The sequence below is a fragment of the Mesocricetus auratus genome, unplaced genomic scaffold (assembly GCF_017639785.1).
Source record: "Mesocricetus auratus isolate SY011 unplaced genomic scaffold, BCM_Maur_2.0 Super-Scaffold_100004, whole genome shotgun sequence".
NCBI lineage: Eukaryota > Metazoa > Chordata > Mammalia > Rodentia > Cricetidae > Mesocricetus > Mesocricetus auratus.
Window position 1 is genome coordinate 106,607,409 of NW_024429189.1, and position 12,793 is coordinate 106,620,201.

Sequence of the window (12,793 nt, forward strand, 5' to 3'; positions counted from 1 at the left end):
TGTTCACACCCTTTCTGTGTTCCCTCATAACTGCACGGTACTCTGCCTTGGTGGTGTCTCAAGGTTCACTTTACCTAAGTAGATCCCTATTAAAAAGGACAGCAGTTAATATCCTGCAGCTATTATATGCCAGGCAATGCTTTCATGTTTATGATATGACAACGCCAGGCAAATCTTATACTCTCAACGGCTGATAGGGTTAGTGAAGCACAGGAAGTTGCATAACTTATCCATGGCCACAGTGGGAGTAAGCTACAGGAATGATGCTCAAGCCAGAGAATCGTGTTCTTCATCGCCTTTCCTTGGCTACGGCCTGACAACCTTCCACATGGGCTGCTGGGGCTCTAGCCTTTAGATAAACTGTCCCCGAGGGAAGCTGGATGGCTACTATCTTTGTCTCAAACTTATTGGTTAGTGATTAAAGTTTCCTCTTCACCCCTACCCATTTATTCCTGTTCCTGACTCATGGCTTAGTCTACTGCTCAGGGGACAGAGAAGCTGTACTTCTGTCTTGCTTCCTGCTGGCTCCAGCAAGGGTGGCACAAGTCACTGTCCTTTTCATTTACCAAAAGACAGAAGGCAGGCCATATCCCTCCATGCTCCAGCTCAGTACGTTATTGCTGATGATATGCTTCTCCAGGACATAAAGTCCTTTCTAGACTTTGTCAGGTACAAAAGGAACTTTGGACAACTGGCTAGATGTGGAGCCTATTGGCATACTGAAGTGCAGGTTGGCCTCCATACTCTCAGTTTAGCAAATGCCTGTCTATAGTGGCATCCTGACTCCTCCCAGCTCTTCTCACCTTGTCCCCCCCACCCTAAACTTCTCCAGCTTATGGGCTTCTCTTCCCCAAGCTTCATATCCCCATGTAACCCTGCCATTTTGGCCACACCCTTGCTCTCTTGATCTTATGTCTTGCTTTCTTGGCTCTCTCTCGGTTCTCCTCTCCCCCTACCCTCCTCTCAGTCTGCTGCCCATGGTTAGTTCCTGCTCTGGACTCTTCCAGATGTCTACAGCTGAACACTTCCTCATTTCTACAATAAAAACCTTCCCCTCAATCATACTTCTGAGTGGTCATGTCCTCACTCTATACATTCATTATATGGCCTTAGGACTTTGAATTCAGTTCTTGGGCATCAGTCTGCTTGAAATAGAAGCCTATTATCTTACACGTTAATGCAGTGGACTGAGGGTATACCTTGCTGGCTGCCATGGAGAAGTATTTGAAGGCAGTGGCATTATTTTGTGGTGCAGCAGTATTCCCTTCTAAGTACATCTATGGAAAAAAAGAGGATGTAAATAGTAAAGGCATTTAAAAGTGATACAAATATTTTAAAACTAAATAGCAGCAATGATCATCAGAGCACTGTGACTATAATAAACACACAGAATTTCACACTTTAAAGTAGTGCATATTATCTTAGTTTTACTTCAAGTAGGAAAACAACTAAAGTCACCTACCACACACACACACACACACACACACACACACACACACACACACACACACACACACACGAATGATGTTGCCCCAGGACAAAAAAATAATGGATCCTATTTGTGTTTTCTCATGTTTCCTGCATCTAAATCACAGTATGTAACATTTCTAGAAGCAGGGTACTCATTCCCATGGTAACTAATGCACATTGGTTATGGGGAGCCCAAGGAACCTGGGGAGTGGAGAAAGCAACTCTTTATGGGAGAGAATAGCCCATCACAGGAAGCATAAGGGCTGATTTTGACTTTGATTGGGGTAGAACTATTTCTCATTCCAGGGGTGTAGGAAAGAGACATCTACCTGACTGGGCCAGGGCCTGTACCGGTCTCTGATGACATCTTGCCTGTTATCTGTTGGGTCTAAGGGATGCTCATGGGCTCATAGCTACTCTCTGCTGCGGAGTCCAGGCTGGGTATATTCAAGGCTCTGTGAGTGCCTCAGAGAAAGGCTGATGCTCTAATTGGTTTCTTCCTGTCATTTCAAGAGTACTACTCACTGGCTGCAGGTGAATGCCTCTGCATTCAACTAGTTGTACTGGCCAATCCTTAGAGGCAGCATACATGCGCGTGCAAGCATATGTGTGTGTTTGTGTGTGTTGGGAGGGGCATATTGCTAGCATGCATGTCACAGGACAATTTCGTTGAGTTGGTTTTTTCCTTCCACCTTCATGTGGTTTCTAGTGATTGAGTTCAGATCACCAGGGTTTCCCAGCAGATGTCTTACCTGCAGAACTATCTTACTGGTCCCTGTACCTGGTCTCTCACTAAACCTGGTACTCAATGATTCAGCTAGACTAGCTGATTAGCTGTCCAATAAGTTCCAATGACCTACCTGTCTCCACCTATTCAGAACTGGGGTTACAGACCTGCATAACCATGATGGGCTTTTTTTTCTTTTAACGGGGCAGGGAGGGAGATGGAGAAGGAAGCCCAGGTCTTCACGTTTGACAGTAGGCACTATATGCATTGAGACATCTCCCAGTCCCCATGTTTCTTAGCTTTTCAAGAAATAACAAGTACCGATGAACCAGAAGCATGTACCTTTCCTATAAATGCCATGGCATTTGCACTCCCAGCCTTTGCTGCCTTTAAAAAGTAGTATAGTGCCTTCTGGAGAGAAAAGGAACAGTATTACTGCCAGTCACAAATACATTCTACAAAATGGCTTTTTCAACCAGATTTTATTCATTCAATATGCATTCAAAAATATCTATGAAATAACCACTTTGTTTAAGGCACTCTTCTAAGTGTTATTTCAGTCATAAACCTGAAGAGTGGGAGAATATGTGTGTGTGTATATATATATATATATGTATGTATATATATGTATATGTACACATACATATGTGTGTATGTGCGCTCTGAAACAGGGTAAATATATATTATATTCATACATATATATAATTTAGAATGTAAACACTTTTTTCTTCTCATATTTGGAAAAGCTGGGTAGGCATGTGGCTTCATAGTGAAAGATTAATCTCAGCTACAAATTTAAATAGTCCACTATTCAGAAAAGTAGGCTTCGATGTACTTATTTTGAGACAGCTTGTACTATAGTTGGCAGAATCCTAATGTTTACAAGGCAGAATAAGGCCAGACACACCCAGCTGCTTGCTGAGACCATGTTTTGTGTAGAGGTCAGCTCCAAGACAATTTCTTCTGAATCAAGATGAAACAAAAGTCTTTGATTTCTCTAAACAACAAGATTAAACATTCTAGAATAATTTTAACTCTTACTGCTACATTCTCTAGGTATCATGCTGATTTTCTAGAAAATTCCTGAGAAATAAAAGTGACTAACCCCAAGAATGAGACCTATAAACAACTCTTGGGTGTCCCATTTGCACAAAATGCATCTGTTTGAATGTAATGAATCTGTTCTTGACAGGTCTTAACTAGGGCTGGAGAGATGACTCAGAGGTTAAGAGCACTGAATGCTCTTCCAGAGGTCCTGAGTTCAATACCCCACAACCCTATGGTGGTTCATGACTATCTATAATGACATCTGGTATCCTCTTTTCTGGTGTGCAGGCATGCAGAGAGGCAGAATGTTGTATACATAATAAACAAACAAACAAACAAACAAACAAAACACCAAGGTCCTGACTAGGTTAATGTGCAATGATATGCTCCCTCCAAAAGAGAAGAAAATGTTTAGGGAAGAAACATGGACAGTTCTAGTATATGAAAGTTGGCTCTACCAATGTTGCCATATTATTTGAGAGCTACTTCCATATTGCTGTTAGTCTTCTGTGTGAACCTAAGTACAGATGCACCGTGCTGGACTTCATTGCCTCATCTCTTCCAGTCTTCATTTGTCCTTTGGAAAACTTGATACATGCCTATAGGTATATCAGGTACTATTGGTCATTCATAAATGAATAAAATCATGGGCCTTTAGATTTCATATTGCTAAAAAGTGCTATGCAGGCCACCAGCTGAAAAAGACATTAATGATGATCTATTGTTGACCCTGAATATTATAATAGTAACATGCAAGTAACATTTTCTCATTGGTGAAATAGTGGCATGGATGTTTGGGGTAAACAACACCTTTCTGATTGGATTTAAGGACAGATCTACAGAAGAAAATTCATGGCTGATACTGTTAACTTAAACAAAAGCCCACAGCTAGAGAGGTCATAGGCTCTAAGAGAAACCCTGTTACTTTCATTTTGCTAGATGCCGATATTATCAAACTGCCTCCTAATTATTTATGTTCATATACCCATAGATTAGTGCTGCTGTCAACCCTGGTCAGAGAAACTTCTTGCAGTGAGTAGCAGTTAATACAGAGACTCACGGTAGTTAAAGATGTGTGGATTCATTATGGTTGAATGCTCAGCCCTAAATGGAACATCTAGGTAATTCCCTATCCCCTACTCCCTACTCACACTGGCTCAAGGAACACCATGGAAGAGAGATGGAAAGAATGAGTGAGCCAATGGGGAAGGCTGCTGTGAAATGCTGTCTTGTGGACATGAAATGGTTGTTTCACTTATGAACTCACACAAGAGCTGTACTACATCAGGCCCGTCAATATTACAGCATGGATGGCACGGGGTCTTAAATGACCCTATTTCTGGTTGAGGAATAGAGAGTCAAGTTTCCTTGAGGGTATGGCCATGGGTAGGTTGGTAATACCCCAGTGGATGGCTCCACAGCCATGTGGCTGTAGGTATCACTAACTAAACTTCGTTTTATTTATGCATAGAAGAATTTCTAACTATATATATATGTATATATATATATATACATATATATATATATGAAGAGGATGTGAGACGGGATGTAGTAGGGGAAGAGATCTGGGGGAGAGTGAAGTAGTTACGTTAAACATACAATGAATACATGTGTGCAAATATCAAAGAATATTTAGAAATTATTTTAAAATAAAACATGGTTCCTACATTTGCTACCTGACAATGATGCTGAGAAAAAAATGAACATTTGTTAGCAGCACTGAATATGTAAGGAGATAAAAGAAATGTTCCCAAGTAATTATATAGGTAGAGAATGAGAGAGGAATATAGATTGTAGTGTTTCCTAACGTGTTTATAAGGCTTTTCCTTCTGAATTCTCATACTATCATTATAAGGAAGGCACTATTAATATATGTTCCCATTTAATGACATCTAAAGTCATGCACCAAGTATATATATTCCATACGAGGACTGAATACAGCGTCTGCATCCTTGGAACTCTACCTTTATGGAATAAAGGGAAAGGCCAAAGTAATAGAAGCCTTACTATATTGAGACCATCAGAAACTAGGGGAGTGTCAAGAGAAAGGGAGTTTTCACTCCTTTGGGAATGTCTAAGCTGTCTGAAAAATCATCTTGGTTCAGTCCGGTCAGAATAGAACACCCCAAATCTAGGGCTTGTAAAATTAAATGAAGGCTTTGGCTCTTAATACTAAACTAAGGATTTAATTTTGTTAGAAAATAAAACATCAGTAGAGATTTACAATCATTGGGAAATCTTGAAGCTAAAATCTCTGGACTAATCTAAGTGTTAGATAGGAGAAAAACTTATTAAAACTATGTATAATTTCCAAATTAAAAAAACCCACTGGTTTTGAAAAAGGGCTTTTTGTTTGGATGCTTTTTATATCCAAATACTAACCAGGTCTGGCCCTGCTTGGGTACTGAGACATGGCAAGGTTGGGTACATTCAAGTTGGTATTGTCATAGACTGTGGGCCAGAGCTAAGCATACACCCAAATAATTGTGTTGTTTGTGCAAGTCACATTATCTCTAGGTTTGATTTTCTCATTTAGATTCTCCTCTGTGTTCTCCAGGTACTTTGTTCTGTCCCCATAATGTCATTCACCTGCCAATTTATTCGTTTGCCTCCTTCAATGTTGGGTGCTCTGTCCTTAGCACAGTGTCTTCCATAGATTAAGCAAGCATACATATTTTTTAAATGAATTAATATTTATGAATCTTTAAAACAAGGGACCTGGACTTGAGTCTTTTTTTTTTCAAGTCTCTTTAAAGGTTTATTTCTTCCCGAAGTGATACCACTTTTTTAATCATTTTTTATTTTAATTTTAAATAGCTTGTTTTACATGTCAATCCCAGTTCCCTCTCCCTCCCATCCTCCCGCACTCCCCTTCCCCCCCCCCACCCTATTGCCAAATCCTTCCACATAGGGGATATCTAGAGTCTGTCATTTTACTCTTGGTAGGGTCCAGGCACTCCCCTAAGAGTCCAGGCTGAGAGAGCATCTCTCTTTGTGCTATAGGCACATGAAGACAGTTTGTATACCAGGGATAGACACTGATCCACAGCTCAGGGCCCCATAGGTTGTCCAGGCCTTCTCACTGACACTCACATTTGGGGGGTCCAGATCAGTCCCATGCTGGCCTCCCCACTGTTGGTCTGGGGTCCAAGAGCACTCCCCTGTTCAGATCAGCTGTCTCTGCTGGTTTTGCCAGCCCATTCTTTGCCAATTTGCTCATCGCTCCTCTTTCTCTGTCACTGGGTTCCTTGGGTTCAGTTCAGTGATTAATTGTGTGTTTGCCTCTGCTTCCATCAGTCACAGGATGAAGGCTCCCGGATGGTTATAGACATCAAGTTCATTATCAGGAATGGGCATTCGAGGTGGTCCCTCCACTATTGCTTAGCTGGCCAATTGGTGTTATACCTTTAGATCACTGGAGGTCACTCTGGTGCCTGATCTGTCTTCGATCCTATGATTCCCTCTTCCCCCTATTCTACCCCCACCCCCTCAACTTTCTGTTCCCCCATGACCAACTCCCTTCCTCTTTACCCCCTCTATTCTTCCCAGGTCCCACTCCCCCCCACCCCTCGCCGTGTTCCCCATCCATTCAGAGGATCTTGTCTCCATCCTCTTCTCTTGGGTACTATGCATATATGCATATCTTTTAGGTTCTTTCCTGTTTCCCAGACTCTCTATCTGTGGAAGAGCAGACTGGCACTATCCTGATCCATATCTAAAATCCATATATGAGTGAGTACATACCATGTTTGTCTTTTTGCGACTGGGTTACCTCACTCAGGATGGTTTCTTCCAGTGCTATCCATTTCCCTGAGAATTTCAAGATTCCATTGTTTTTTTCTGCTGAGTAATACTCCATTGTGTAAATGTACCACATTTTCTCTATCCACTCTTCAGTTGAGGGGCATCTAGGTTGCTTCCAGGTTCTGGCTATTACAAACAATGCTGCTATGAACATAGTGGAGCAGATGCCCTTGTTGTATGAACCTGCCTCATTTGGATAAATGCCTAAGAGTGGAATTGCTGGGTCTAGTGGTATATTAATTCCCATTTTCCTGAGGAATCTCCATATTGATTTCCAAAGAGGCTGTATGAGTCGGCATTCCCACCAGCAGTGGAGGAGTGTTCCTCTCTCTCCACATCCTCTCCAGCATAAATTGTCTTCGGTGTTATTGATTCTAGCCATTCTGATAGGAGTAAGATGGTATCTCAGAGTTGTTTTGATTTGCATTTCCCTGATGGCTAAGGATGTTGAGCACTTTCTTAAGTGTCTCTTGGCCATTTTAGCCTCCTCTACTGAGAATTCTCTATTTAGCTCTGTACCCCACCTTTCAAGTGGATCCTTTGGTGTTTTGGAGACTTGTTTCCTGAGCTCTTTATAAATTTTGGAGATTAGCCCTTTGTCAGATGTAGGACTAGTGAATATCTTTTCCCATTCTGTGGCCTGCCTTTTTGTCTTTTTGACTGTGTCCTTTGCCTTACAGAAGCTTTTTAGTTTCAGAAGGTCCCATTTGTTAATTGTCGATCTCAGTGCCTGTGCCACTGGTGTTATGTTTAGGAAGTGGTGTCCTGTACCAACTCGTTGAAGAGTATCTCCCACTTTCTCTTCTAAAAGTTTCAGTGTGGCTGGATGTATGTTGAGATCTTTGATCCATTTGGACTTAAGTTTTGTACAAGGCGATAAACATGGATCTATCTGCAGTCTTCTGCATACCAGTACCCAGTTATGCCAGCACCATTTGTTGAAGATGTTTTCTTTTTTCCACTGTACAGTTTTAGCTTCTTTGTCAAAAATCAGGTGTTCATAGGTGTGTGGGTTAAAATTAGGGCTTTTGATTCGGTTCCATTGGTCTACATGCCTATTTTTGTGCCAATACCAAGCTGTTTTCAGGACTATAGCTCTATAATAGAGCTTGAAGTCAGGTATGGTGATGCCTCCTGAAGTTCCTTTATTGTATAGGGATGTTTTGGCTATCCTGGGCCTTTTGTTTTTCCATATAAAGTTGATTAATGTTCTTTCCAGGTCCTTGAAGAATTGTGATGGAATTTTGATAGGGATTGCATTGAATCTATAGACTGCTTTTGGCAAGATTGCCATTTTTATTATGTTGATCCTACCAATCCAAGAGCATGGGAGATCTTTCCATTTTCTGGTATCTTCTTTGATTTCTTTCATCAAAGACACAAAGTTCTTGATATACAGGTCTTTCACTTCCTTGGTTAACATTATCCCCAGATATTTGATACTGTTTTTGGCTATTGTAAAAGGTGATGTTTCTCTGATTTCTTTCTCAGTCACTTCATCCTCTGTATATAATAGGGCCACTGATTTTTTTGAGTTTACCTTGTATCCTGCCACATTGCTGAAGGTGTTTATCAGCTCTAGGAGTAACCTTGTGGAGTTTTTTGGGTCACTTATGTAAACTATCATATCATCTGCAAAAAGTGAAAGTTTGACTTCTTCTTTTCCTATTTGTATCCCCTTTATCTCCTTTTGTTGTCTTATTGCTGTAGCTAGAACTTCAAGTACAATATTGAAGAGATATGGAGAGAGTGGACAGCCTTGTCTTGTTCCTGATTTTAGAGGAATTGCTTTGAGTTTCTCTCCATTTAGTTTGATGTTAGCTGTTGGTTTACTGTATATTGCTTTTATTATATTCAGGTACGTTCCTGTTATCCCTGATCTCTCTAGGACCTTTATCATGAAGGGGTGCTGGATTTTGTCAAAGGCTTTTTCAGCATCTAGTGAGATGATCATGTGGTTTTTCTTTCGCAGATTGTTAATATGGTGGATTACATTGATAGATTTTCTAATGTTGAACCATCCCTGCATTCCTGGAATGAAGCCTACTTGATCATGGTGGATGATTTTTCTGATGTGTTCTTGAATCCGGTTTGCAAGTATTTTATTGAGTATTTTCGCATCAATGTTCATGAGGGAAATTGGTCTATAGTTCTCTTTCTTAGTTGTGTCTTTGTGTGGCTTGGGTATCAAGGTAATTGTAGCCTCGTAGAAAGAGTTTGGCAGTGAGCCTCCTGCTTCTATTGTGTGGAATACTTTGACGAGTATTGGAATGAGCTCTTCTTTGAATTTCTGGTAGAATTCTGCACTGAAGCCATCTGGGCCTGGGCTTTTTTTATTTGGGAGACTTTTGATGACTGCTTCTATTTCATTAGGGGTTTTAGGTCTGTTTAGATTATTTATCTGTTCTTGATTTAGTTTTGGCAAGTGATATCTATCCAGGAAATTGTCCATTTCCTTTAAATTTTCAAATTTTGTGGAGTACAGATTTTCAAAGTATGCCCTGATGATTCTCTTGATTTCCTCAGAGTCCGTTGTTATGTCCCCTTTTTCATCCCTGATTTTGTTAATTAGCATGTTCTCTCTCTGTCTTTTGGTTAGTTTGGACAGAGGTTTGTCTATTTTGTTGATTTTCTCAAAGAACCAACTCTTTGTTTCATTGATTCTTCTCAGTGTTTTCCTGGTTGAGTCTTTAGAGAACATTTTGGCCTAAGTATTATGGTCCTGAAATCATTTCAAAGTCCAGTTTAGTGATTTGGTTCTCAATTATTTTGCAGTAGAAAGTTGGAAAAAAAGTTTCATTCTGGGAAAAACATAATTTGAAGTTTTAAAAGGAAACAATTTAATCAGAAGCAAATAAAAGTCCTAGAGTTCCCAACCCTTGAACAATGTGATCCCATAGATTCCATGAGACATGGCAGCTTCTCACACAATACTCAGTGACATGGCGTATTCTACTCCAGTGTCATGGCTTACTCTAGCTCACTGCTGTGAGTCTCTTTTCTTCACTGGCATCATGGCTTACTTCACTCAGGTGTGTAGCTCACTCTACTCCAGTATTGTGGTTTTCTTCACTGTCTTTGTCTACTTGGAACTTCAGTTCTTTTTTTTTTTTTTACATTTTTTTAGTTCCAATGTGATTGTTTCTATTCTAAAAAAATCTTATTATTATTAATTTTAGAGACACAGTCTCTCTGTGTAGCTCTAGCTGTACTGGAACTCACTCTGTAGACCAGGCTGGTCTCAAACTCAGAGATCCACCTGCCTCTGTCTCTCTAGTGTTAAGACTAAAGGTGTGGAACATCACATCTAGCTGTAAAAATGTATTTAATATCACACAAAAATGACATGCAAGTCGCTTTGGTGGATACACATATGTAAAACCAAGTTATCACTCTCAAGAATTTTGATGGCTGGTGGTATAGTTCAGTTTGTAGAGTGCTTGTGCTTACCCAGCATGCACGAAGCCTTGCTTTGATCTCTAGCACTGCATAAACTGGATGTGGTAGGAGATGGAGGTACTTGGGAGATGGAGGCAGAATAATCAGAAGATCAAGGTCATTTTTCAGTTTTCTAATGATTTTGAGATCAGCCTTGGCTACATGAGATTATGCAAAAAACAAACAAAACAGAATAATTATCCACTCAGCCATCCATGTATCCTTTAAATATCCATTGTGCAAAGCCAAAGATGTAGCTCAGTTGGTAATGTGAGCTTAGTATACACAAGGCCTTGGATTCAATGCACAGCATCACATAAGCTGGGCATGGTATACATGCCTATAATCACAGCACTCAAGAGATGGAAGGAGGAAGATCATAAGTTCAAAGTCATCTTTGGCTACACAGTGAGTTTGAGGCCTGTCTGGGATACATGAGACCTTGCCTTGAAGAAAATTACTGAGTACTTATCAATTGCTCATTCTACAATGTATATTTTAATCAGGATAGATCTTACTGCCAATGGCAGATTATAGTTTAAAGTTATATTGACAGTTACTTTCTCAGTAGAATAATGGTTTGTTCACAGCTAATGATGTGTTGTTATGAAAAATAGCGTGTTTCAGACATTGTGTTAGGTAAAGTTTCATTATTTAAACTTCTCTTGTAAATGTGGCTTTTCATTGGCTCTAAGAAAATCCCTAATTTAATTAGCTTGTAATATTTTCTCTACTATGAAATGTGAAGGAAATGCATTATTCTGAAAATGTTTATGAACACTTCCTATATACAAGGCTCTGTAGATCATTCTGGAAAGGGATATTAGTTCTTTCTCTACTCTGGGTAGCCGAGAGGGTAATGCAGTTGCTCTTAGGGTTGATATCATTCCTCTGCCAGTTTTAACTTAATTATGCTACACCCACTTTAATAATATGCACCCAAGAACCCAGATTTCCTAATCCAATTCATTCTGAGCTTTTCTATTTTTAAGAATGCAAATGAAATTAGAATATGTGTATAGAAGAATCAAGATAATGTAATAATCGTACATATACAATTTCTAATAATTATAAATTTGGTCATAGAGGGACCAAGTTGTTCCCTATGATAACAAATTCTGAGAGAAATTAATTCAATCAAGTAGTGAGAAGTGATGGAGAAAGGCAGGATAGTTATTCCTGAGCATTTTGATATTTAATTTGCTGATCAGCAAACCGGAGCATCACATTTAAAATGAGTCATGTAGTAATAATTTCTTCACCAGACTGACTGGAGTGGTGCTTTTCATGCTGAGAGGCATCACTCCATGTGTAGGTTACTAGCACCCATTCATTGAACGTATATTTATTGAGTGCACTCTTTGGAGTAGAAGACAAACTAGTGAGCAATAGAAACAAGCACATAAGTTCCATTGTGGGCACAGGCTGCAATAAAGGCCCACAGAGTGAAGGGAGTTAGTTATGTGTGCTATGTGGAAAATAAATGGTGTGGGAGTATAAGCAGTGGAACACTGGAGTTATCTAGAAAATTCTCCCTGAGGAGGTAAGACTCAAAGGACAAGAAGGCAAATATGGAGAGGCTCCTCAGCAGCCTCTTAGAGTCTTTTTATTCTTTCATCTTCCCCTCTTCCCTGTGGCTAGCTAACTGAGCATAAGCCAGTCTGGATTAAGGTTTGAGATATTTGGAGGAATTTCCACATATATTCAGTGCCATTAGACTGAGGAGTAGAAAGAACCAGCCTGAGCCTGTCCCCAAGAGTGCCTGAAGGAAAAGTTCTGGAATCAAACTCATGATCTTGGGGTCTCTGGATGGAAAAATGAGTCCCAGGCCAATTATTGGAGAGTCAGAGAGGAAGGAACCTGAATGATTGTGCCTTTCTGTATTCTTGCTCTAGAAACGGGGAAGCACATTTTAGAGGCTGTATTGTGGGAGTAGTGCAAAAAGAAATGATATTTACTAGAAATAACAAACGTTTTCAATGCTGAAAGCCAGCATTCAGCTTTGCTCCTTCATTTTTGAAGGTATTTTGCCTGCATGTATGTCTGTGTACCAGCCACAGAAGGAAGCGAGAAGAGAATGTCATATCTTTTGGAACTGGAGCTGTAGACGGTTGTGAGCCACCATGTGGCTGCTGGGTACAGAACCTGGATCCTCTGTCCTCTTTAACTGCTAAGCCCTTACACCAGCCTTCAAATTCTGTTTCTCAAATACACTTATTTCCAGCTCTGATACGTGGAACAATTTGCTTTATCTCTACAGAGCAGGATTTTCAAGTATAAAGCACACTTTAAAGAAGTAGTGTTGCT

General features: G+C 40.1%; 1 protein-coding gene across 2 annotated transcripts in view; it reads right to left on the reverse strand.

Moving 5' to 3' along the window:
- The window catches only part of Sel1l2 (SEL1L2 adaptor subunit of ERAD E3 ligase), an 88,318-nt gene that overhangs the window by 19,474 nt on the left and 56,051 nt on the right, over nt 1-12,793 (reverse strand). For both annotated transcript variants that reach the window (XM_040744948.1, XM_040744947.1), the window contains exons 10-11: nt 2,540-2,608; nt 1,200-1,277 (exon numbers count right to left, since the gene is read on the reverse strand). In XM_040744948.1, coding sequence (XP_040600882.1) covers nt 1,200-1,277; nt 2,540-2,608 — 147 coding nt within the window. The remainder of the gene's footprint in view (nt 1-1,199; nt 1,278-2,539; nt 2,609-12,793) is intronic.